This window comes from Struthio camelus, chromosome 6 (assembly GCF_040807025.1).
Source record: "Struthio camelus isolate bStrCam1 chromosome 6, bStrCam1.hap1, whole genome shotgun sequence".
In the NCBI taxonomy this organism is placed as follows: domain Eukaryota; kingdom Metazoa; phylum Chordata; class Aves; order Struthioniformes; family Struthionidae; genus Struthio; species Struthio camelus.
In genome coordinates, this window is record NC_090947.1 from 16,216,501 (window position 1) to 16,243,058 (window position 26,558).

The 26,558-nt window shown below is 39.4% G+C and overlaps 2 protein-coding genes and 1 long non-coding RNA gene across 6 annotated transcripts in view; 1 reads left to right on the forward strand and 2 right to left on the reverse strand.

Annotated features, from left to right (window-relative positions):
- The window catches only part of ITGAV (integrin subunit alpha V), a 55,423-nt gene extending 54,915 nt beyond the window's left edge, over positions 1-508 (reverse strand). For all 4 annotated transcript variants that reach the window (XR_011141874.1, XM_068948341.1, XM_068948340.1 and 1 more), the window contains exon 1: positions 247-508. Coding sequence is in view for 3 of the 4 variants with exons in the window: in XM_068948341.1 (XP_068804442.1) it covers positions 247-398 (152 nt within the window). In the remaining variant the exon portion in view is untranslated. The remainder of the gene's footprint in view (positions 1-246) is intronic.
- A 14-nt stretch (positions 509-522) lies between these two features.
- Positions 523-25,274, forward strand: LOC138067632 (uncharacterized). Its single transcript, XR_011141882.1, has 5 exons — positions 523-664; positions 1,284-1,484; positions 7,447-7,621; positions 22,315-22,420; positions 24,506-25,274. It is a non-coding gene; the product is annotated as an uncharacterized lncRNA (long non-coding RNA).
- ZC3H15 (zinc finger CCCH-type containing 15) lies at positions 14,344-26,128 on the reverse strand. The gene is made up of 10 exons (XM_068948360.1): positions 25,683-26,128; positions 22,388-22,489; positions 19,746-19,857; positions 19,441-19,593; positions 18,570-18,661; positions 17,374-17,556; positions 16,497-16,643; positions 16,222-16,326; positions 15,925-16,051; positions 14,344-15,151 (listed from the first exon to the last, which is right to left on the reverse strand). The coding sequence occupies exons 1-10, from the start codon at positions 25,758-25,760 to the stop codon at positions 14,958-14,960; spliced, it is 1,293 nt and encodes a 430-aa protein (XP_068804461.1). The 5' UTR covers positions 25,761-26,128; the 3' UTR covers positions 14,344-14,957.
- Between the last annotated feature and the right edge of the window lie 430 nt (positions 26,129-26,558).

Below are 26,558 nucleotides of genomic sequence, written 5' to 3' on the forward strand. Positions count from 1 at the left end.
CGGGAGCGGGACAGCAGGTCTGCCCGGGGCCCTCACGGGACGCCCCCGGCCGCGCCGCGCCGCTCCGCACCGCTCCGCGGATTTCCCGTACGGCGCTCGTCGCCGCTTCGCGCACGGACCCCGGGCGCCGGCTCCCGCCGCCCCCCGCCGCCTGGGCCGGGCCGGGCCGGGCCCCGCGCTCCCCCCGCGGGCGGCCTGGGGCCGGGGAGCCGCCGCCGCGGCGCCCCTCGCGGGCGGCGCACTTACGAGGAGGGGTCCGGGGCGAAGAAGTCCACGGCGAAGCCGAAGTAGCTGCCCTCGGGGCCCGAGTACACGGCGGGATGATCCGCGTCCAGGTTGAAGGCGCTGCCCGGCGCCAGCCAGCGGCCCAGCAGCACGAGCAGGTACAGCCGCGCCATGGCCCGGCCCGGCCCGGCGCAACGGAGGGGAGGGCAGGGCAGGGGAGGGCGACAGCCGGACCCGCGCCCGTCGGCCCAGCTCGCTGCGCCCGGCGGAGGCGGGGCCCAGCGGCGGCGTCACGGCCGGCCCCGCCCGCGGGTGCCGCGCCGCTGCCGGGCAGCGGGGGGAGGCGCTTTGGGGGGGAAAGGAGGAAAAAAGAAAAGAAAAAACTTGAAAAAATCTTGAAAAAGCACTCGGCCTGTAACGGCTTGTTTCCCTAAGCCACGTAAGTTTTGGAGCTTAGTTTCTGCTGGATCTTGGGCCTTAAAGAGGTCAAGCGCTATTGAGGCGCCTTTGAAATGTTTTGGGGAAGGAGGAGGTAAAATCGCCGGCCCCGGCCCGCAGCGCCCGCGCCCGGCACGAAGCGCGGCCCGGGGCCCCAGCCCGCTCGGTGGCCTGGAAAAGCGAGAATAATTAATCCAGAAAACACAGAACGGCTGGTATGCGATTAGCTCCACGCCATTCCCACCGAAAGGCTACGATTTCAGTTTCGCTGTTTTCACGAGAACGTGATAAAAAGTAAAGAAACTACTGACAAACGGAGACAATGTTTGAAACCCTAAATACAAGTTAGAAGGATCCAATACATATTCATTAAGGGTCGGGGAACCTTGAAAGAACGTCACTGATAAAGTAAGCATGGGAAAAAACGCAAAGCTATACAAGAAAAAGCCTTAGAAAACACACCTATTTTCCAAGCTGTTCAGAAGACTAGCGCTAGCCAACAACTCTCCTAGCAATTTCCCTTCTTATGAAACCAATCATCCTACAAACAAACCACTGCCCTTCATGTGAAAAAACCTGAATCTGTAATTAATGATTTTAAAACTGGCCTCCAATTGCAGATGCGATCATGGCTAGAATCCCAACTTGACACTGGCAGCTGGTGAGGGCTGATGGCTTGGTGTGCTAAGTTACCTCATGGAGAGATTGGGCAGAGACCTTTTTACAGAGATGGTGAATTCTCGTGTAACAATAGCTGGAGCAAGAAGCTAGAAAATCCTGAAGGCACGGTCTGGTTCATTAAAGAGTGGAACTACTCAAAGGTAAGTGCATTTTTATACTCACAGTGTCTGTTAGTCTCCAGTTCAAGGTACAGCATCTTTCTACAATAGGGGTGTGCCTCCCCCAAAAGTTTTGAACTTGATGTAGGGAGCACTGGGGAACTTTTGGATTCATATTCTACAAAGAGATCACACTATCACAGGAGTTTGACATCTGTTAAATTGACTGTAAGTTGACTTGTGCATGCTCAGCAGCTCTAAAAATCACGTGCATCAGGCAAAGCTAACAAGATTTGGAGCAACCAAAATTGGAAGGTACTTTTTGAAAATGTTAGTTTTCAATGAAAATAAAAAAAAAAAAATCAAGACTACCAGTAGGCAACTTACTACACTAAGCGTAATGTTTATAAAGAACTGCTAATGAATCCACTGAACAAGAGAGACATGATTTCATAAAGTATTCCTGATTTTTTTTTAAAATATAATGGACTTAATTCAATGCAATTAAAGTAATACATTAAAACATTGAAAAAAGTCCATTTAGCATTGCCTTTCTTCTTTTCATTTTAGTGAGTTATTCCTCACAGGAGACCTAAAGACTTTTCACAAAAGAGGGAAGTGTGCTTTCTTCATCAACAACTACTTCATGAATCACGTTTCAGGATTAGTATATTTCCTCCTTTCCTTATTTAGTAAGGTCCAACCAGCCTACATTCACTAATACCATGATATTTAGGCATATGAGTTTAAAAAAAAAAAAAAAAAGACAAGAAAAAAGCAATACTTAAAAGGATCCCCATGGATCCTCGCTGAACATTGATATTGGGTGATCATTTTATTTTTCACTAAATTAATAAAGTTTCTTTAAAACAAAAACTTCAGTAGCATTGTACCTTAATAAAGTCAGATTTTATGTTAATATACAACCTAAATTAAATAATCTTGAAGCCAACAGAAAATATGATAGACTAAGAGAAGGTGGCTCAGTAATGGCAACCTTTAAAAGTTTTCAAACTGGATGCAAAACATGTAAGAATTCTTGCTACATAAAGTAGCAATATTGTACACTATAGATTCTTGGCAAGTCTACTATTACTTACCTATTGTTGAAATACTAAAAAAAAAAATTAAGTACACCTGGAAAAATTACCAATATTTGGGGGCGGGGGAAATATTGGTAATACTGCATAGAAAGTGGGAGAGGATTTCAAAATACATGGTTTTCATTTAAAGTGGGTTGTGATTTTTTATTAGAGTTTAAATTTAATTTTAAATAATTTAAATAATTTAAAACTGCTTTATGTCTGGACTGTTTCCTCCCAGCTAGACTCTACGTGTGTAACTGATAAGCTATGTTAAAGTGTTCACTGACTTGCATAACCCTGCTGTACTGTTTGTTACTCCAATGTAAAAACAGTAAATAATACATATTTTTCCATCAAAATACTTATTTTTTAATATAGCTTTTTCATCAATGTCGTGTCTTACAAGGAAGAAAAAGAACCCAAACATTTCCATTTATTCATCTCACAGCTCTCCTGTCTGCAGTTAAGTATTAACGTAATACCACAGCTTGATAAACAGCAGTTTGTGTTGCAGTCACTTGTTCTTACTCCCAGGCAGTAGTAATTATTTAAGGCAGCCATCTCAAGAAAATGTATTATTCTATTAAAGTTAGGAGGAGAGTTCCTATACTGCCTTGAGATTTGTTGCTAGTTTTCCTAACTTTATGTTGCATCTTGATAGGTAAAAATCATTAATAAGTTCAACTTTTATTGTTATTTACTGACTACTTCTATTCTCTCAGCTGCTATACTACTACTTTATCCAACTTGATCAAAGCACTTGAGATGGGTTAAGAAGTTCCCAAATGCTAGCAAATGCACACTAATAAATAAAGAATGGAGTATTTCATGTGTACTTTAATCAGTGAGTCAGTAGTTAAAGAAAATAAATCTTCCTTTTCCTCACTTGGTCATATCATTTCACAGCGTTATCTGAGAAGTAAAGGATACGTGTATTTTTAAGGCACGAGCCATTTTAACAAGCAATAAATTTTAGAAATGAAGTAAGGACTGGCTGTGCAGTGCCACCTCTTATTGTCAGTAAAGCAAATCACTAAAGGACAGGCTAGAGCAATAATTCAGACATTACATAGAATCAGAAGTCGTCATCCCTAGGGGTAGAATAACTATCTTCAAACCATTTCCTCTCTTTAAGAAGACACGTTCTTTTTCAAAAGCTATTTCATGCATACCTCCTTTCTACTTCCATTGGAGTTTAGAAAGGTAATAAAGCCTGTTACTTTCCTGACTCAGCAATGAGTGTCCTGCTCCTCTCCCTCCAAGTTTAGTCCCCAATTGGAAACGGAAGCTGTGGAGTCATTGCTGTCTAGGCTTAATTCACAGCACAAGAGTCAAATCAGTCTAGACAGTTTGAGAGTGTAGCCCTATCTCCCTATATGGTATTACTACCCCATCCTCAACATGGGAAAAAGTGAGATCTGGATGCTTGGGATTATACTTACAATGAGTTTAGAAAATTGTTTTCTGTTGCAGAAAAAAACCTGATGATTTTATTGCTTGCACTGTTGTTATGCCTGACACAATCCAAAACCAAAGGAATGAAAACCTAAAACAGACTCAGAAGAGTTTCAAGCAAGAAATACTCTACCAGTGGAGATGTGATTTTTCTTTGCTAGCTTGTTTAATTCTCAGCATGGCTAAAAAAAAAAAATAAACAATAGCTACTAAGATCATGTTGCAGACTGTAAGCAAACAAATTATATGCTTCTATATTTACTTAGCTGTTATCTCCACTGTTAGATTTATAGCTACTGACTAAGGTATTCAGGAATGAAAACTAACCACCAAGAAGTGGGCAGAAGACCTCAAATTTTTTTTTTCTTTAAACAAGATATTGATTTTATGTGTAACTGAATAACATTATTTTGGAATTATTTGGACTCTTAAGAACTGCCTTTCATTATTCAACAGATAAAACTCATTTCCTATTAGAAGTTGCTAATCTTGCCAGTTTTTCCTCATGCAAGTAGTCATTAACACAGGTGACTAAAACTGCAAGATGCAAGATATGAGCTGCGTTTTTGGATGAAATGTACTTCTTTATTTATTTAGCTATTCCCAAGTCCGCAGCCTGTAACATAGACAATTGTAGAATATTTCTGCTTTGTGACTTTCTCTCTCCTACTTACAACGTTATACTCGGCAAGAAACGGACAAAGTCCTGTGACTAAATAGAGGATATGAACGCGTAAGGCACAATGCTCCTCCTTAAAGGCTCTGTAAGATGTTCTTTTGTGTACATCTTTCATGTATATGTGTGATAAGCTTCAGCCTCTTAATGGATCCAGTGCTTTACTGTATCAGTAGCATCAATGTGTGGAAAAAAGAGAGGATTACTACTGATTTGTTACTAGATACTACTATCAGTCTCCCAGAAAAGCCTTCACTGATGAGAGTTTTAGTACATATTTTGCTCTTGTGCCATCCAGACACTTGGACTTGTGAAGTAGCTTACTGCCTTGAACAGATCTTTAAGGAATAAGTTGGTATCTAACATGGCAGTAGAAAGCAAGCTTAACTTAGCCAAAAATAGACATTATCTATCATTTTGCTTTGGTCAGTTGTGCTTTTTATTTCTATTATGTCTAATATTAATCTTCAGTGTTCATTTTCTTGGAAAACCATGAAAGCACTGTTGGGCAAGAAACATGAAGAAACCACTACCACTATGTCCTAGGCTTGAATATGTGAGCAATTCACTAGATCAGCAAAACCCCACTGAATTATTATGCAAAAGCTCTCCTCAGCCAAAGGCCATAAGGCAATGTTTTTCTTTAGGACGAGGGTATGACTAAGCTTTTAGAATCAGTTTCTACATCTGAGAGTTGTTCAGCCAACCAGAGTTTGAAATCTTCCAGTTAGAAAGGAAATGAGTCACGCCAAGATTCCCATTTGATCTGTTCAGTATTGATAGCTCTATTACTTCAGGATTAGTCAATACCTTTTCTACATCCACCCAGGGCTTTGTTTTCTTTAGGATTTCACACCACCAACCTCAGGCACAATGCTGCTTGCTTTACAAAAGGATCCTTATTTCTTTAATCTGACAAAATTAGTCATTTTAAGTCACATCTCTTCCTTAGTATTTGCTCTAAGGAGACGTTCTGCAGATTTGACAAGTTGTTGCTCATTAACATTCCCAAAGACCTAAATGTTTTTAAAAGATACTTTTAGAAAGTATTTTTAATCTAGAGAAATGCACCAACAGGAAATAAGGTAATAATGTAGAAACAAATAAGGAAAAACCTAGCATTCTGTAAAATTCCCTACACAAGCCTAATAATCATGTTTTTATAATACCCATGCATATATGAGATGTAATAGAGGCAAAAAGTTAAATGCTACCCCATTCCAGTAAGGAATAGGGTGTGGGAACACACCAGTCCAGGCAGAAACTGCTTGGAACGTGGCTACACACAGAGCACAGTACTAACTCCGAAAGCTCAGAGAAGCACGTTCAAGGAGTTTTCAGGAGACCAGCATGGAGAGCTGAGGGTCTACTCTGTTCCAGTTTGAAAGATCTCAGCAGAGATTTCTAGAAAGGGACGGGGAGAATTTACTAAGCTAGAGACCTTAACGGAGTTGGCTCTCTGCTTCTAGAGTAGAAAAAAAACAAACAAGCAAACAAGCAAGCAGATGAGAGGAAACACTGAAATCACAGGGTTGCTTTGCTCTTTTATCTCACATGGGACATGCATATTCCATGCAGAAAGCATTTCTGTACTTCTGCCTCTACCACCCAACTTAAGTGGCAGAATGGCATAGCATCTAAGGATGACTATGAATAGTATGGATATGATGTGCTCTGTTAGCGTAGCCCACTGTATGAAAAACTTTTTACCATCCATTCTAGCTAATTCTTTAGTGACAACTCCTTTTATAGGCTGATTCCATCATCAGATTAGAATTGAACTTCTTCCTGATTCACCCTCCTGTTTTTATCCTGCAGAGCTATCAAAAATGTAGCAGGCAAAATTAGAGTACTAATATTATCCTTTTATAAATAAACAATTGTCCCTACTATCTCTCCATCACTCTCCCAGCCTTCCCCCCCCCCCCTCGGTTTCCAGGGAAGGTAGGTTACTCACTATATCCCGTCAATTTAATTGTACTTTTTATTGTACTTTTTCTGCATTCACAAAAGATCTATTAGAACATACTGATTTTTTTCAGGCAGTTCCCCCAAAACAGAGAAGAAATCATTATCTGTTGTCTTCTGAGTTGCATCCAAGTTTTTTCCTAACAAACTTTCCCCTCTTTTGTTCATAACTGTTTTCATAAAATTTTAAATACTGTCCTTTTTGATGAGACTATTAGCCATAGCAAAAGTGCATAGAACATTATTAGAACATAGATTTTATTTAGAAACTGGCAGTGACTGTTATCTGGCAGAAATACTTTTGAAACAGGCCACTTGGAAACTCTGGAAACAGTATTCTGCTATGAGCAGACAGAAACACAATACTTCCATGCAGCCATGATGTATATGCACACAAAACAGGGGTCACATTCCAGTATATTTCCATTTATGGAGAACTTCCAGAAGACAAGCAGCATTTTCTAGCTTTCTGTGTTCTTGCCTGCTTCCGATTATACAGAGATACCTAAAGACCACTGTTTTCTATTATAGAAATACTGCCATTCTTGTCAGTGTAAATAATCTTACATTTACTAAATGTGCAACAATTTATGTACAACTTTTTCTTTCTCTCCCATAGATTTAGAAAATTTTTCCACAGATTTTAATCTGTGGGTTTTTTTCGTCATGCACTTTTGAAGTAATGTAATAAAGCTCTCTCTCAAAGAGAGGTCATCTTTGCTTTTACATTAACTACTCCAGAAACATAATGCCACATGTTGCCTTGAATCATCTGTCCTCTCGTGCTCCTTCAGTAACACTCCTACATTTATACCAACAGGTTTAGAACAAAATTAAGTTCAAAAAATTCTGAAGAATTCCCTGGTTAAGCATATGAAAAAAGTTTTCTACAGACTTCTCTATGCGCAGTGATGAGTTCAGATATTGAATATCTTGGAGCAGTATTGGCAAAATAATAACAACATGCAGAGCAAGTAGGATTGAGAGGCAGTGGGGTAAGTTTCTTGCACACTGAGTTCCTTTAATGTTGATTCAAATTTTAAAGGGATATCATGATGTGTTAACATCTCGGAAATCCTCTAACAGATTAAACCCGTTATTATGAATATTCTTTTACCCTCAAATACAAAAGCACTAGAAGACTGTTGTAAGATAAGCTAACATGGAAAAAACTTCATACTTCCCTCTCATGAGAAGCGTTTTAAGTGTTCAAGCCCAGAGCCTGGTAAGCTCTGGGCCTGGTAAGCCAGCTCAGGCATCGCTTCTAGCCTCTGACTTCAGGTAAGATTTTATTGTCTTACAGAACACTCCGGAGTTCAACCTTCCTTCCAAACCAACAAAAAACAAAACAAAACCCCCTTCCCCAAAAAACAAACTAAGGGCCTAAACTCACCCTCACTTCGAAAGCCATTATATTTTGATCCTGTATTGATTCCTGACCCAAGGAATACTGTCTTATCTAGGGTTAACGTTAAAAAAAAAAAAAAAAAAAAAAGTACATCATGACCTATAAAACATACTAGTGACTGTATCTTTGTTGGTTTAAAAAATAAATATACTTAAGTCAAAGAATAAAGCTAAAGAAACAGATCAATATAGAATCAGTTTCTAACATTCTAACTTTTTTCTTTTCTAATTATTGTTTGCTTTTAAGAAGTTAGTCCACAATTGTCATGAGGTTGTTCTAGCAGGCTCTTTCTTGGGCGTCACTGGTAAAAATTTTTGGAACGCAAGCTTTTTTGCATCAATCAAAAAAAGTCTGTGCAGTTAAAGCTGACAACAGTTATCAGTGATATAAGATGCAGACAATTCTGTGCTTTGAATGAAGGGCATATTTAAGAGTTTCTTCCTTTTTACTGTCTTGGGGGAAGGCATCTTATTCCACTTCTTCCTGTTGTTGCCGCCCCTCCCCAAACATATAAAGAATATGTAATTTATGTATCGTAGATATCCAGTAGAACTCTAACTTTATATTGCTGTGTGGAACGGACATCAAATCCAAAAATCGCTATTTATAGTAAATTTAAGTTTAGAAGCAACACCCAGAAAACGGACTTCCTGTGTTTCTTGCAAGAAAAAGACTGAAAAGATAGTGGTATAGGGCTGACATTACTGACACAAAGCGTATTTCCAGCAATTACTAGCTTTTTATTAAAGGAAAGAGCTCACAAAGGTGAGGTGACCGCAGTTAAAACTCCTTTCGGTCCCTTGGCTTATTCCCGTTAGCATTTTGACTCTAGTCTGCTACACAACAGACATGAAAAAAGATACTGCCTTTGCTATGCCCTTTCTGATAAAGGTTCCTAATCCTTCTCTCAGTTTTATAAACTAAAACCTAGAACGCTTAGAGCCACATTAGCAGAATACACTACTGGGTAATACTGAGCTTTGTTCCATGTCTGTGAAGGTCTCCAAAAGGGACAATGCAGCCTGCTGGTTTATACAACTGTTACTGAACTAGTTGATACCGACTAGAAAGGTCGGTCAGAAAAAAAGCCTATGTTACGTAGTGTTTATACTTGGAAGAGAGAGAAGACAACAAAAGACAACAATGAATTTGAAGATTAAAGGCTTCTTATAGTAACTCTGCTATTATCCAGTTCATGTTTCAGGCTTTAAGGAAGAATTTTTCCCTACAGGTTTGGAGGCTAAGAAAGCTTTAGCTGCATTTCTATGACTACAAAAGATGCTCTAAAACCATATTATAAGTGGATATTGCAGAGAAATACTTTTTTCATTAGCTAGTTTCATCCCAATACAGGTCCAAAGGATGTAGCATCTGTAGAGCATGTTTCCCTAATCACTTACTGTACAAGGAGTGTTATGTTCCCTTGTGAAATTCCTACAGTAGTTTGCTCATTTCTTCTCTTCTGGAATATTTCTGCTTCTTTCCATATATTTTATACAGCAATTTAGAAATTTTTAAAAGGAAAGTAGGGTATTTTCTTTTCCATTGCATCCTAGTTTAATTTAGCAGCCCATCTCATTATTCTTGAAGTCTTGATTGTGTATACTTTGGAAACCTCTCGTTAATTTTAAGCAAGCGTTGCTCAAATTTATGTCCAAATATGTTGTACTGTAAGAATTTATAATCATAAATATAAAATACTGAAAGATTACCTCTGAGGTCTTTCACTAAGCACAAATGAAATGCTGCTACTTACAGTCTAAAGAACTGATAATTTTTGCCATTCATTTGGATAACGTGCTATGAAGGAGTCTATTGTGGTCACATATTAAAGCTATAACATCATAAATGAATAAAACATCTTGGCCTTATTGCTTACATCAGCAAAAGCCACCCTCTGTAAAAAGACAGAGCATCTATTGAAGTAAAGAGCTGAAAAAGACAAAACTAAGCCAAGGTCACTTCTACCACTGTGAGGGGAAAAAAGAAAAACTGAATTGCAGATATCACTGTAAAAAGCACCTAATGTGCTACATAAAATATATCTTGTACATAACCAAGAGTAAAGGCATTTGCGTCATTAAAGATTTTGCTGATTAAGGCCCGTTTGTAACCAAGATTCAAAGACTGTAAGAAAGGTAAGTTTTCTGATTTTGTAAGAAATTGATGTTTGTAGCACTGAAATACATTAAGAGATTGATGCATTCTTCAAGACCAAAACAGACTTTTTTTTTTTTTTAAATATCGACTCTCTCTAGTTGGCATCAAATCAAAACTAAGGAAGCTATAAGACATTGCTTCCTCTAAGCCTTTTCTTCCCTAGAGGTCTAATAAGACAAGCTAGTAGGAGTCAGGTTCAAAACAAAATGTGATACAGCTGTGGAACCGTTGCCAAAAGATGCCTAAAGTGTTCTGGGATTCAAGGGGGAGAATAGGGAGAAAGAAGGCAGAGTACCTGAAAGAGAAAGTCATCAGGGGTTTATATGTTTATCCGAGTCAGGAAATCTTTTAATTTAAAAGTAGTTGAAGGCTATAAGTAACTAAGCTATAAGTACTCATGAGAAGTATATGGGCTCGCCCTGTTCTCATCTCTTTACTATATGCCTGCTTTTGGCCAATGCTAGGTCTGATGCAGGTTGGCCGCTGTTAGTTTGATGCAACTCCTCTGGCCTTCCCAGCTCTCAATTTTTGCAATTAACTTCTTACCCTTATTACTGTTATTAAGGGGGTATGTCTCCCGAGATATTTCAAGTATACATGTATGTAAGATATATGAGAGCTATGAGACAGCTCTCATTCTCCCTCAACTTGAGTCTGTGATAATTTCACTGAGAGAGAAGGAAAGATCTAAACCTCTAAGACTTCTGGTTTAGTTACTTAAAATAATCACTCTTAAGGTTTCAGTCATGAATTCATAACCAGCACACAGAACAAACAACACTGTTTATGAAGCTTCCAAGATAAAAAAAAAAAGCTTACAAAACATAATAAGCTATGCAGGTTTAAATATTTAAGTGCTTTTAAAAGGATACAAAAGATAAACAGTCTATATCTTAGAACTCCTGCAATAGTAGTAAAATCAGCATTTTGAATAAGAGACATACTTTTTTGACACCTGCCATTCCACACATCTGACCGAAGAACTGTAAAAGGAAGTATTCATAAGAACACTCTCTAGTTTGCATGTATAAATAAGTTCTTTATATAGAGGTTGTTTCTGAAATAAACACAATCTACTATGACAATACTGAGTATCAAGAAAGGTACCGCTTTATCTAAAATTCATCAGTAGTAAAAACCTCCATTTGAGACAGCTGAAAAGTACTCTCTACTGGCAATATTTCTGTTGCAATCAACTAGTAGATAATACAATAGTTAAGGTCAGTCATCACATTTTAATTTTTCACCAAATTTTTTCCAGGTCTTTATCTAGATGGGGTATTATAAAACAAGTAGCGAATTCTTTTGAGTAACCGAGCAGTGGTAAGCATAAAGTTAGGTCACACAGGTCTAAGGGGGGGAAAAAAAAAAAAAATCCCATGAGCATTTAGAGCTAGTCAGTTTAAGCTGTTCAAATGGTGCTGAGTGTGACTGAAATAGCTTTAAAATTTGACATACATTAAAATGTTAACAAATACTCCACTTCCAAAATACCACATACTGCTATGGAAAGGCATGCTTTTTGGCAGCATTTTTTTTAATTGCTGTCACCTCGTTAGGTATCCAGTGTACTGTAACAGAAGTGCTGTGAAGGTAGAGCGCTATGCTAGCACACTTTCACCAGAAAAAAAAAAAAAAGTTATAGCTACACTTTTTTCTGTGCTACTCATTTTCAAGTTGTGAGAAAAACAAGACAAAGCAAAAAGCAAAAAGCAGTGCAGGCTGCGTGCACGGCAAGGAACAAGGGGAAAGTTTATCTCAGAGCTGTTTCTTCCCCTGCCTTTGATCCTTTACAGTCTGATTTCTGCTCTCAAACTGAGCCTTCCTGCTCCTAGTGGCTTTGTATGGAGTTAAGTACTGTATTTTAATTGACCCACACAAACTGGACAGTCACTAAACTGAAGATGCTGTTATTTTAGGATTCTAATCATCTTGTACCTCATTCTGCCACAGGTGAGACTGTAGTGCAAGATTTACTTTACATTGGACTAATTATGGGAAGTTTGCATCAGTAAGATTAATTCAGTGGTAAGTCATATTTAGGTGGACTCAGTTTTATCACAGTGTTCATTTCCAAAATATCATCAATAATTCATCTACCCTGAGTACAGCCTCCACATTCATTTTTACTTGTGCATTTATTGACGGAAATTCACTGTCAACAACAAATTTAGGCTTCAAGTCATAGGACTGAGAAGAGGTTATATTCAAGCTGATCTTCAAGCAACAAGAACAGAAAGTAGCAAGCATATTGCTACTAAACCTTAAAAGCATGTCTAAATGCCACACTAATTAAGACTTGCTCAAAGCAGTCACCCTGCTTTCGTGGTCAGAAATCTAAACAAACCAACCAAGAGGTCAGAAGATCTCTAAGAACAAATACAATCAGAAGGGCAGAATGAGTTGACAGAAAAGGGCAGAAAGCGAAAAAGAGTAGCAAACTATTTTTCCTGACCACAGGACGTTATCTCTCAGTATTTATTGCCTATGGAAAAAAAAGAGTTTTTCTTCAACTTATGGATACTTAGCATACCTAACTAGTATGCAAGGCCACTGTCCTAAATATTTAAGTGAAGCAAGCTCAAGAGAGGTACGGACCACAAACGAGCTCTTTAGACCTAAAAAGAGGCTTACTGTTTATTTAAACACCACCATTCTCTTTCAAGTCCTAGTATTTTTCTTCTCTGATTGCTGAAGTTCTTTTTCGTTTTCATCATCAGCTGTGCTGGAGCCTCTCTTCCCCCTCTCCCTGCCTTGACCCTCTACGTGGGTATTTTATTAGCCGAAATAGTACGAGTTATCTAACTCTCCCATCCCTCCACTCTAACATGTAAATTAATTAATAACATTTGTACAATTGCAGAGAAGATAAGTTCTACAGAAATCAGTGTTACATAAACTATTCCAGTATCCAAGGCAGAAAATACAGAAAGCTGTTTTCAACCTCAAGAATGATTAAAGTACTTTTATTCCCGTTCAAAACATACAGCTTTGAAAAGTGACGCATCATACAGGCAAATATGAATTGCATTTAGTGTCATGATCTCCAGATACTCTTTTGCTGGTGAGTATCAATGTAATGTCAGCACTGTTAACTTATAGCCATAGTAAAAATTCTTCAGAAATAAATATTACCTGATATGGCAGTTTTTCTTTAAACACTTACATTTAGAAGTCAATTTCAGTAGGCCTCTTCCTCCCAAATGGTGTTTCTTGTTCCTACAGAGGGAAAAAAAAACCTCATAAAACAAAACAGTATTCCACCACAAAGATCCCCAAAAGGACAAAAAAAGGTCTATGTCAGCTATTTTAGAAATGACATTCAAGATGCAAGAGTCAATTTCACAAAGTCAAAAATAACTCATTAAAGCTAACCTCACTGCTCAAAAGCAGTGAGTAATCTCACTAACAATGCCATGAATCTTGATGGTTTTTAAGTAATTTGAACAAAGCTTTAGAAACCATTGAAACAAATTATAGTTAGTACAACAGTACGGTTAAAAAAAACACACACACACACTATTGGAACTATTAGAACTATGACAAGGAAGCATGGATTAATAAGAGTCTAACTTTACAGGCCCTCAGAAAAAGCACCATTAGAGACAAATCTTTATGGCAGGGGTTTGATAGATTTTTAAAAAAGCATATTAACTTCATTTAAGCGCCATAGTACTGCCCCCTGCAGGGTACAAAATGAAATCCATTGCTCTACTCTGATTTCAAAGAGCCAAATGTAACTACTGCACCATCTAGTGTTACCTACAGAACACCAGAGATACTGGAGGCATTTTTAGACCAAGAGAATAACATCCCTGCTCTGCAGAGCCTGCAGTCTTAGCTAATATACAAACACAGTGGGAAAAGAATGAGACTCAAACATCAATAAGTAATGCATAGTACATTAAATCACTTAATAGATGGGTAGGAGATAAGAATGACGTGGGGCAGGGTGTTAGCTGTTGAATCTTACACTCTGCATGAAGCGTAGAAAAAATTCAGATTGAGCCCTAGTTCAACGGAAGCCGACGTCATCACTTTTGTACCAGGACGGACTGGAGAGAAAATGTTTATTGCTATGTATTAGAAAATAAAGTTATTAACAGCTTGCTATCATATCCTAACTTGAGAGAAAAGTCAACACAAGTATTTTAAAGTTGATAGTTTTTATTTACAGTTTTGTTGGCAAAAGGTGGTGGGAAAGTTTAAAACATTTTAAACAGAGGGCACCATATTGTATTGTATGATGTATCAGTTCACAATCTGTATCTTCAGAATCCAGCTGATCAAATAAAGCTAATCAACACTTAAAGAAAGCATAATCTGCATCAGCTCCATTACAGTATACTGCCTAAAACCACTTTAGGCAGTTTCTAAATCAGCATAATCACTATTAAATATGCAGTTTGGGTGAAGAATGTTCATTTTGATTTTATACTGTACCTGGTATCAACTTGCCCACTTACATTTGCATACTGGCAAAGCAGTTACACTTCCTACTTTTAGTTGAAAGTTATAATCTCTTTTTCTGCAGAGTCAGCTGTCAGATTATTATGAACTACTCTGAATATTTTACTGTGAGCATAGTCAAGTGTGGAGTAGATGAGATTGAAGGAAAACATTCCTGGTATATGATGTGCCCTTCAGAATCAGCTGGATAACCATAAACATCCTGTTTAAGAATTCTAGTCAAAAGGGAAAAAAAAATGTAGTCAGTTTTCACTTTGTCACATAGATTTCAATCCCCATTTGAGCTTCTGCATTCATTCTTCTAAATCAAGAGTGTTTAGTTCTTCTTCTAGTTCATCCAAGTCCTCGCCAGTAAAGAGATTTTCATCAACTGGAACTGCATCGATCACTCCATTTTCCAGTTCCCCGTCTCCATCATTATCTTCCTCTAAATCATTTTGCTCACTGTTGCTTATCTCACCACCAGAAGCTTCACTTAATTTATTATCTGAAAATAAAAATAATTCTTATATATCTCTGAATGTCACAAATTTTAGGCAATCACTAAATCACAGTTGTGCTAATGAGGCTCTGAAGTTCTGAAACTATATAAAGAAGTGACTTCATTTGAAATTTGTGGACTTTATATGCTAAATTGCATGCATCTGATTAATATGCAGGTTTGGATTATTTATTTTTCTACCTGTTTTAATAATTACTCAAATGCTCAACTCCTCAAATTCCTATTTTCACTACCAGTCAAACCATTTACAAATGATTCCTACTAAACATCTGCACTTAAAAGACTCAGTTTAAGATCAGGGCATGTGTTCCACAAGCGCGGCAAGATCAAGTTGCTGTTTAAGAAATTACAAGCCAGTTTAAGTTTGCTAGAAAGTATGAAGAAAAGTTGAGATTTTTGTTGGTATTTCTTTTTTCCTATTTAGTAAACTGAATGAATAAAAATGCTAAAATAATCCCAGATATCTCAGGAATTTATATAAAGTGGACATACACATTGCCTTTTATTTACATTTGAAATCACGGTATTACAAAGCACATGGCATTTCCTAGAAGCTTTTTGTTTAAAAAGTCTCTGCTTAGAGACTAAAAGCATCCTGCCTTTGCAGAATAAAGTAATAACTACAGATATCGTGACAGTTTTAATAAAGGAAAAAAAAAAGCTGCTTTTTGGCAACTGCAGAACCTATTTCTATTTGCCTTCTGAGAAGTCCTTTACAATTCAATCCCTTACTACCTACACCCAAATAATAAACTCACCGTCTTTCTCTATTGAACTGTATGTGCTGAATCGCTCTGGACTAGCCACAGTAATACCAGTCTCATCCACAGCCTTTGGAACATACAGGCTCAAATCCACATCATTTATGCACATAGGGTCTTCTACCTGTAAAAAAGTAAGTTTCGACAAAATATACTCTGTAACAATGGTAAATTAAAAACTAAGCGTGTTAGTTGCACTATAAGAGCTCTCAAAATTTTTTTGTAAGCCTATTAAGAAATAGAAAAAAGTTTCAAAACTTGGAACGTAACCTGAAATTTAATACTGTTCTTTACCTCATCATCTTCTCCCGTTCCTTGAGTATACTGGGTGTCATCTGCTTCTTCATCATCTGCATCAACCAGCTCAGGTCGGAACTCAAATACTTCACGTCCACTAATCTATTCAAAGACAGAAGAACAAAATTTATCACTTCATAGAATTTATACTGCTGTTAAAAAACAAGCAAACAAACAAACACACCCCACCCACACAATTCCAGGCCAGCTACCTTATTACATAACTTGTGCACTCTCTCTTCTTACATTAAGAATTGAAGTGTAGAACATACCACCAGTGCTTTGCCAGCTTTAAAATCTGCTTTCCTCCTTTCCATATCTTGCTCAGCCTTATCAATTTTTTCTTGTCTTTTTCTTCTCTTCCATGCAATAAAACACTCTAGAGTGATTTTGGTAACATTTGGTCCTAAGGCAGCACGCTGTCAAATAAAAAGACTGATTAATGCTAATTTGTTATAGCCTTTGGAAACAATTTTTAAGAGATTTAATTAGTCTTCTCCAAACACTAATTGAAAACGCTTCTTCCTAATTCCTTCTGCACTTTTACCACTGTTAAACATGTGCCGTCAACTTAAAAGTTTGACCCAGCACATGATTTTCCAGCTAGAGAGATTTGTCAACATAAAGTTAACATGAAACATGGAGGAAGAAAGAAACCAACAGCCTCTAGTAGACATATTAGCTTAGGTTCTGCTCAGATTGACACTACCAGACAATGCTGCCAAATGTACATAGAGAGCAGCAGTGTCTTCAGGAGGCTCTGTTCTCTTGCTGTTGCTCCCTCATGAGGCAGCTATGAAAGAATTAGCAGGCAGCAAACTGGGGATTAAAGAGGCCCATTGAAGCAGTGGTTACAGATAAACAAAAATAGCAATAAGAAATAAAAGGCCCCTAAAAATAGGAATAGCAATTCCTGCACTAACGGTAAATATTCCATTACAATTTTTTAAAACTTATTGTCTAGATAACAGCTTCTAAACAAAAACATGATGATTCAAATACAATGCATGCCTCACCCTAGTCCATATAGCTACACAAATAACACTTTATACTTTTTAATTATTCATTAGGAATTTATTTACAATTTGCTCTTCTTTTCAGAGCACTGAAATCAAATTGCCAGCCAGGTACCTCCTGGTGGTACTTTACCTCTTTTTCTATTAGATCTTCTAAAGAAATTTCATCTTGCTTTTCCTCCTTCTTTTTGTCTTTTTTTAACACAAAACCTGGAGGAAGAGCATGGCGATACATGCAGTTGTCTCCTCCCCCTGGACAGACCCAAAACCATCCGTATTTGTTGTTTTCGATAGCATCAAGAAAATACTTGCAGACCTGCATAAAACAGTGGTTGTTAGCACTACATTCTGTTTTTTTTAAGTCCTCCAACAATTTACACTAACAGCCCATGTTAAAAGTACTGTATTTCAAAGCCAGTTATGCTTAAAACAGAGGGTAAGAAGGAACGTGAAATGCACAACTATTAAAAAAAGCAGACACAAGCAGCAACTAATTACCTAAATAAACTCAGGTTTTCAACAGTTTTTCCTGCTTACTATAATCCAAACTTAGAGAGACAGGATAACTCAAAAAGACTGGCAACTGCGTACTGCTGTAAACTCAGCAGCATATGCACAAAGCATGCTGGCGATCTTTCTTACTGCTCATACGCATTGGTGAATTGTTTAATCAAAAGAGAATCAATCTCAGAGGTTATACCTTCCTTAGGAGCTTGACGTAAAGATACCATTCTGGAACTTTAAACAAGCAATTCATAATTAAATATTCTGTTGATACTGCCTAAATCCACAAAAATTAAACTTTGATATGGCTAAGTTAATTATTTGGTATGGAAAACAAGATGAAATAGTTCTGAAGAATGAAAGAAACTAAAGAATACTCTTTAATTTAGAGGCTAGGGACTACTAATGACCTCTCAATCAGTAAATTTTAGCTTGCAGGAAATGACTGAAATTTATGTACTTATATGTCACTCAGTACTCAAATGGAATGAGATGACTGACCTAGCTGACCAAAATATTCCAATCTTCTAAGCAAGCAGAATGTATTGGATACATTATTAATCCTTTTAGCCTTTTTATTTTAGGAGCACTTCAACTAACCTTCATGTGTATTCTACATGAAAAAATACATTATGACAACTCAGTATTGTACTTTGAGAGACATTAATAGAAATGCTATCAGCCCCATTTTATACTCAGATTAATTTTACAGTATTCCATTCATCATCTTCAGATATGAATAAGCACACCTAATACCAGCGTGCACTTAATCCTCTCTATTTCTAACAAACATTTACTACAGCTCAATGCAAAAAAAGGACATACTATTTGAGTTTTGGGTTTTTTCTTTTCCGCCTCACCGTGCTTCTTGTTCACCACCTCTTCCAGCTTCTTCTCATCCCAGTTATCCATTGTATCTAGAAGACAACAAATGGTTTCACAGACATCCCAGATTAATATTTGAATTTTTATTTGAGAGAAAAACAACTTGACATTATTTTCAACTAATTCTTACATTTTAGTTGACCTACAGAATGGAAAATAAATTCAGGCTTTTGTAATACAATTTTCACTCTCCTGTGCTGTTTAAAAGAGATTTTTGTCAGAAACTTTGTAAGTTTATATTTTGATGTGCATAAAGGGTGTTTCCATAAAAAACTAACAAATGTAACATTCCACCTGTATGTTACTTGGAGCAGAGAAAGGAAAAGCAGAAAAGAAAGGAGATGAATAAATAAAAGAGAAGGTTGGAGGTAGACGCCCACAAATACAGATAAAATAACTTGAGCAAAAGAGATCATTCTGAATTTTCTGTGTTAAAAGAACGTGCCATCAAAAGAAGCATGATTACCAACAGTTACAGTAATGATGAAATTATGAGATATTGCTATATTCCTTCAGGTTGCCAGAGGCTAAACATTCAAATCAAGACAGGGCATGATATATTGTGGAAACAGAAAAGAGTTTTAATACAAATTCCTAGCCCCCGCTGAGTGAAAGTAAAAACTGAAGTATTTCACCAGCAGATCAAGTTGGGAAAAGAGATGAAATGATAATTTTGAACATAGTGGTAGAGGCAGCCTTGGTCATGGACCAGGCTCTCCAAGATCATATAACCACAATACAAGACGACTCTCCTATCTTAAAAATCGAGTTTCAGAATAGCATAGCAGTCATTTCCTCAGAAACATCATACCTTTTTCCAGGTCCTCATCTCTTGCATCGATGTAGACACTTCGTTTTTCACACTTCCTTTCCAAGGACAAATCATGAGAAAACTTACACTTGTCTCCCTTAGTGCACTGTCCTTGCTTGAAGAATGCACAAACTACAGATTTGGGGTCAGCACCTTGGTGAAGAAAGTGTTGAGATTTTAGTGCTACTTCTAAGCAGAACACTAAACTAGAGTTAAAGTTGTATACTACAAATTGAGAGGAATTTAACATTCTATGTAGGTACATTAATAAAAGAACATAACTTAAAAGATTCAGTTTTTCATACCTTTGCTAATTTTCTGTGCAGCAACCACAGGCTTGAAGAGTTCATTTAATTCTTGTAATTCTTTTTTCTTATCTTCTTTTTTTAATTTCTTTTCACTTTCTGTTTGAGCCGCCTATAACGACCCCAAATTTGAAAGTATTAATAGAAAAAATCAGAATGACATTATTCACTTCATGTGAACTGTACATTAAAATATAGGCTGGTTTATATGAAGGAAAAGAGCCTTGAACGTCTCACCTTTTCAGAATTCTTGCTCTTGCCTAAATGGCCAGTGCCATCTAGTGGAACCAGTACTTCAAACAAAATAGACATACTTCACATAGTATTAGTTTTTCAGAGATGTGAAATGCTGGTACCATTAGATAACAACTGTTACCTTTAATCCACCTTTATGGGCTAGGAAATCAAGTGAAATACTGAGGCTAGTACAAAACCAGCCAGTTTCTAACAGGAATTCAGCAGAGGAACAATTGGTTGCTCTTTTGTGATGGATTACAGAACCAGTGCAACTATTTGGCGCAGTTACTTCAAGATCTGTGCAATCACCTTCTCTCTTTTTCCTCCTCAGCATGAAGTTTTGCTTTTCCTTGTCACATACATTAGCAGGATCTCCAGCAAATCTGTTTGTAGAAGTTGGAAGTTGCTTTTGACACACTATTTATTTAAACTGATATCAAATCAACACACATCAATGTTTCATTAATAACTAACGGCATATAAGTCAAAAACATTAATTTTACAGAAACTAGGGTTCAAAAAGTTCATCTGGGAAAAGAAAAGCTTATGTATAAGAGCAAAACGTAAATCTGCCATACCTTTTTAGATAAACCAGAAAAAGGCCTGTATCTAGTACCAGAGTGGTAGTGAGGGATAAAGACAGATGAAAAGGGACACATGAAAAACACAGGAATAGAAGATGTAATTCTTCTCCTTAAGAAAAACTAGTGGGACTCTAACACCAGTGTACAGATATTTGGGACACCTTATTGGTAAAATGTAGTGTAATAATAAAAAGGAGCTTTGTTCTTATGATGAATTTGATAAGAAAATGCCAAACTGTTTTAAAAGGGAATTGATTAATTTGATCCACATATAAAATACTCAGTTTTTACACTTCAAGTTCCCAAAACCAGTCTTAAATAGTGCGTAGACCCATGTGTGTCAACTACAAAAAATAAACTACTTCCAAAAAGCAGATGTAATTCAAGAGTGCTTTTGTTACGACTTGGGGTTTCTAAACCTTTAGAACCTTAGGGTTCTAAACAGTTTTGTTTTCTTTCTTAATCTTGACAGCATTTCCATTTGTAGCTCAGGACACAACATTGCCTTAATGCGTTCTTTCTTCTAAGGGACAATCCCAACTGAAAAACATGAGGCTCAGTAAGAAAGGTATAATCAGTTCTAAAATTAGCTTCTGATATCCACCAGTCAACAGCTAAGAGCATTTGAGAAAAAAAGTGATTTTAGGTTGACCAATGTATAGACTAGTATTCCTGTGAATGCTACAGATTCAGGGATCTTGTAAAGGAATTTTAGACGGACTGTTTGAGGAACACCAACGTGTTTGAAGTTGACATCGATTGATCCTTCCCGTAACAATTTTGCAACGCTTGCTGAAGAAATCATTAAATCTCATGAACTGAGTATCAACTTTACTTCCAAAGATGCATTTGACATTTTTACATCATCCATACCTTATGTAACAAATTCAACACTAGTTACAACATCAGGAATTTAGCTGATGTAAATGTAATTATTCCATAGGCTTATTTATAGAACAGGAAGCTGCATGATTCTTAGCATCTAACTCCTCTAGCAGTGCAGGAAGAAAAAGAGAGCTCGCTTACTTCTATTCCAATTACATTTCCATGTAATTTTGTTTTTTGAATAACTGCAGTCTAAACATTGCACGTCAGCCACATGATATTTTACTTCATCATAGCAAAGAAGAGCGGAGCAGTAGAATGACAGAGCAGTTGCTCTGACCAATTTACAAAATAGAAGCACAATTGTCAGACCTGTTTCCACTTTAAATTATAATAAATACTCCCATAAGTAGAACAACAAGCAGAGATGAGTTTATATTTTTTAAACTTTCATCCCTCAATTATAAGATTAACAACACTTGTTCTTACTTTTAATGGTTGTTTCTTAAATTAGGTGAGAAATTAAAAAAATACAACTGCACTTTTGTTTATAGACAGTTTGCTACAATGTAGTTTCAGGTTTTCAATAAATTGTTTATGCTAGTAAACATTCCCTTGCTATACATTAAATTCAACTATGTTACTATTGGAATACTTTGTAAATAAAAAAAGATACCTTGCTTAGTTGAAAGCTTTTTCCAAAAAAAAAAAAAAAAAAAAAAAAAAAAGAGAGAGAGAGAGAGAGAGAGAGAGACAGACAGACAGACAGACACTGAATCAATCCTTACATAAGCAGCAAATCCTAAGCTAGACAAGCTTTGCAAAAAGAGTAATAAAGAGGTGGTATTTTAAATACAACCAGTTGGATCTACACCAGTCACATTACATTAGGTGAATAACACTTCCATTTTTCTCTGCTTCAGTGTTATGTGACAATATAAATGAAAAACGATTGAAGAAATGATTGAAGACAGACATTATAGATCGAGTGCTTACCTGACGTGGATTTTGCTGACCAAATTTAACCTGGTGAGTCACAGCCTTGATAAATTTCTGTTGTTTTGCACCTTTTTTATTCTTCAGGCCAAATGTTTTGTCCTAAATCAAGAGATGAATGGAACGAAATTAATTATGAAACTGTTCAACAATTGGAACAAGTTTAAGTTGTGACCATAAAAGACTTAACGTTCCACTCAGGTTTTCAGTTAAACACAGACCATTTCCTCTAGCAAAATAAGCAATCCAAGAAACAGGACGGACAACACTCAGACATGCTGTGAGAAGGAAGGAAATCTCTCACAACATCTCCAAGGTTTGCTTTTCAAAAGAACTGAGTAAATACTGCTTTTGTGTGAGCTATTAGTTTTATCCCCAGATCTCCTCATGTTCAACAAGTATAAACCCATGCACTAGCACATGCTGGGGGCTGACCTGCTGGAGAATAGCTTTGCACAGAAGGACCTGGGGGTCCTGGTGGACAAGAATTTGAACATTAGCCAGCAAAGCATCCTCGTGGCAAAGGCAGCTAACAGTATGCTGGGCTGCATTAGGAAGAGCGTTGCCAGCAGGTCAAGGGACGCAATTTTTCCCCGCTATCCAAGTACTGGTGAGGCCACATCTGGAATGCTGCATCCAGTTATGGTCTCCCCAGTACAAGACAGACATGGACTAACTGAAGCGAGTCTAGCAAAGGGCCACAAAGATGATTAAGGGACTGGAGCATCTCTCATATGAGCAGAGGCTGAGAGAGCTGGGACTGTTTAGCCTGGAGAAGAGAAGGCTGGGGGGGGGGGGGGATCTTTTCAATGTTTGTAAAGATCTGATGAGAGACTGTAAAGAAGATGGAGTCAGACTCCTCTCAGGGGAGCCCAGAGACAAGATGAGAACAACGAGCACAAACTGAAACACAGGAAATCCATCTGAACGTAAGAAAACACTTTTTCCCATTGTGAGAGTGCAGGTTACCGAGAAAAGTTACGGAGTCTCCATCTCTGGAGATATTTATAACCCAACTGGACACAGTCCTGGGCAACCTGCTCTACCTGACCCTGCTGGAGCAGGAGAGTTGGACCAGACCATCTCCTGTGGTCCTTTCCAATCTCAACTATTGTGCGATTCAAATATTAGTGTGAGTGTGTATGTATATATGTATACACACAAACACACACACACACACACACACAGTGTTTTCAGGTCCCTCAAGACAAAGGGACAGGATATTTTTGGTCACTACCCAAGTATTTAAATCATTACTAGATCATTGCATCTGAGGAAATGTGTGAGAAATAACATGAAGATGCAATGGCCATAAATATTGCTCTTTCCCCTATCTGCTTGAAATCACATACTACTTTTTATCTTAAAGTATTCATATATAAACGTACAGATGAATATTGCCACATGCAACATATTACTTTTTATTTAAGTATTTTATAAATATTTTGTTTTGCAAGAGTACTTATTTGAGGAAAAACATCTTTCCGCTATGTCAAACCCAGAGGTGTTTGTACTTCCTAAACTCCGCTTCAAGTTTGCACTTACGTTATCTGAACCAATTCTCCCTGTACATCTCCAATAAGAGACTAATTTCTCTACCAAACTTATTGAAATTGCATAAAAAGAAAAGATAGCTCCTTTTCATGTGAGTATCTGGAGCAGAAATAATATTTTGCAACTGAAATACCTACATTTAAAACCGATCCATGCCTCTGATTTGATTTCAACAATTTTTTCCCCCTTTCAGGAGCTATTAACAGATGTTAACCAGGTGATAATACCTCAGTTCAAACACACTTTCAGAAAACCTGTCAAAAACCATATTATAAAGTAAACTCTTAATCTTTGAAAAAGCAGTCCTAGAGATCCTGCTCAGAATTACCCCATTTTTGTTTCTTTTTTTATTACCTATCAATAACAGCAGCAGCTAGTCTTGTCTTTACACTATTTGAAAAATCTGTAACTTTTCCAAATAGCTAGTTATGAAAGAAAAAGAAATGATTCAAATATTTGTTTTCTATGGTAAATGTCTCACAGAATATTTAATCTCTTAATTTATTTGGATCACGTAGTAAGATTTTTTTGGTCAATAATTAATGCAAGATTTTCCCCTTTCAGCTGCAAAATAATTTTTTGCAAGAACATCACAAACACTGAAGCCAACACTAAAAGACAGAGAAAAGACAGCCTGTCCAACCTGAAGTTTCCAAGTGAAAGAACAAATGAACAATATCTCTCAGTGCTAGATTTAAAGGAACACTTCCTTTATACACGTCCTCTATCCAATCAACTTCTATCTTTCTTGCCAATAGATGTGGGCAAACATTAATTTTCTAGAACTGCTCTTCCCTGATAGTCTCCATGTAGTTTGTCTGTTTACTGGAAGATCTGCATGACTAAGGTATCCCAATAACACATATATAACCCAAATAAATACGTGAAGGTATCTAATATTTTTATTGTTTTTAATCTGCTTTTACCATGGACTTGAGCATCAGAACATAAGACACCACTGATTAATCTTCAAGTTATTTGTATTAAACTTTCACAAGATGTTGACTTGACCATAAAGGCCAGATTGCATCCAAAAAAACACACCTGTTTTAAGCCAAGGAGGGAGCAGAAACCCACTTCTCCAAAAGCTGAAATCCAAAAACATACTGACACTTGCACTCAGAATAGAGAGGAGGAGGGAGGAGGCAGAAAGAGAGAACCACTCTCATCAGATCACCTTCACTCCAAAGACAGCTCTGGCCACAAAGTCCTCAGGCTGAAAACTAAATCCTGGGAGAGCAGCAGCCACCAGCACAACTTAAAGGGCCACAGACAGTCAATGATTTGACAGATCCGGGCAGCGCTGTGGCCCAGAAGGGCACCAACGTCCCCTGGAAAGGTACTCCCGGGCTTAGCTTACAGCACCTGGCCAGGGGCGCGGGCCCACGTCCCTCCGCCCACGCCAAGCCTGCGGCTTTCGCAGCACGTCCTGGGCTCCGCTTCAGCCAGGGCGCCGCTCGCCAGCCCAGGCCGGGCCGGCCGCCGCGCGCCATGGCGGCGGGCTGCGCGCGAGGCCAACAGCCGCCGCGGCGGCAGCGCCGCCCGCAGGGAGGCGCCGCAGGAGCAGGGGCAGGAGGGGCGCGGGGGAAGACGCCCGCGCCGGAGGAGGGAGGCGGGGAAGGGCAGGGAGCGGCCGGCGCCGGGCGGGAGCGGGGGGCAGGCCGCGGCGGCGGAGCGGCCGCCCGGCCCGGCCCGGCCCGGCCCGGCGCGGCGCGGCGCGGCGCGGCCCTGCTCTCCTCACCTCGATGATCTTCTCCTTCTTTTTCTGATCGGCCTTCTTGCTGCCCCCCGGCGGCTGCTGCTGCTTCTTGGGGGGCATCTCGGGGGAGGGCGGAGCGGCCTCGGCTCCCGCTCGAGGTCTCTCAGGGCCGCGGCCGGAGCGCGCGCAAGAGGCGCGCGGCGGACGGGACCGGACAGGACAGGACGAGACGGGACGGGACGGGAGGAAGCGACAGCGCCGCCGCTGGGGGAGGAGCGACGCAAACCTGTTTGCGACGCCGCCAACGGCGGGGGCCGCGAGGCACTCTGGGAAGGCCGGGCCGGGCCGAGCAGGGCAGGGCGGCTACGCGCACGCGGAGGCGGGTAGCGCGCGAGGGCCCAATTATCTCCCGGCAGCCTGAGCGCCCTGGGCCGCCGCGGCGGAGGCGGGGGCGGGGTGCGCGCCCTGACGTCACAGAGCGAGCGAGCGAGCGAGCGAGCGGGCGGCTGCGGCGCGGGCCCCCGGCGGGGCGGGGCTGGTGCGGCCCGGCCCTCCGCTCGCCTTCCCGCCCGCTGCTGGCCGTGGCGGCCCCGAAGTGCCGCAGCTCCTTCCCCCGCTGAACGGGAAGGGTGGGTGGAGGCGGGAGCGGGCCTGGGGCAGAGAGGGACCGCCGTAGGAGGAGGGAGGGGCCCGGGGCGGGCCGCCGGGCTCGGGGCCGCCCCGGCTCACCGGCGGCGGCGGCGGCGCGCGCGGCTGCGAGAAGCGCGCGGCCGTTCTGTGTGGAGGCCGGAGAGGCTGGTGCGCGCGCGTGCGGGGAGGCGGGGGGGAGGCGGCCGTTGGGAGCAGCGGGCGCGGAGCCGCCATCACGGGCGTCTGCAGCGTCGTGACGCGCCGGGGGCGGGGGGGGGGGGAATGGTT

Bases quoted from the DNA above. Each gene is read 5' to 3' on its own strand.
- ZC3H15 (XM_068948360.1), bottom strand. From the start codon at position 25,760: ATGCCCCCCAAGAAGCAGCAGCAGCCGCCGGGGGGCAGCAAGAAGGCC. The intron at 19,594-19,745 runs GTATGAAAAACT...TTCTTCACCAAG, and splicing joins TGCACAGAAAATTAGCAAAG to GTGCTGACCCCAAATCTGTA. The intron at 16,327-16,496 runs GTATGTTCTACA...GTCTTTGAATAG, and splicing joins AAGCTGGCAAAGCACTGGTG to ATTAGTGGACGTGAAGTATT.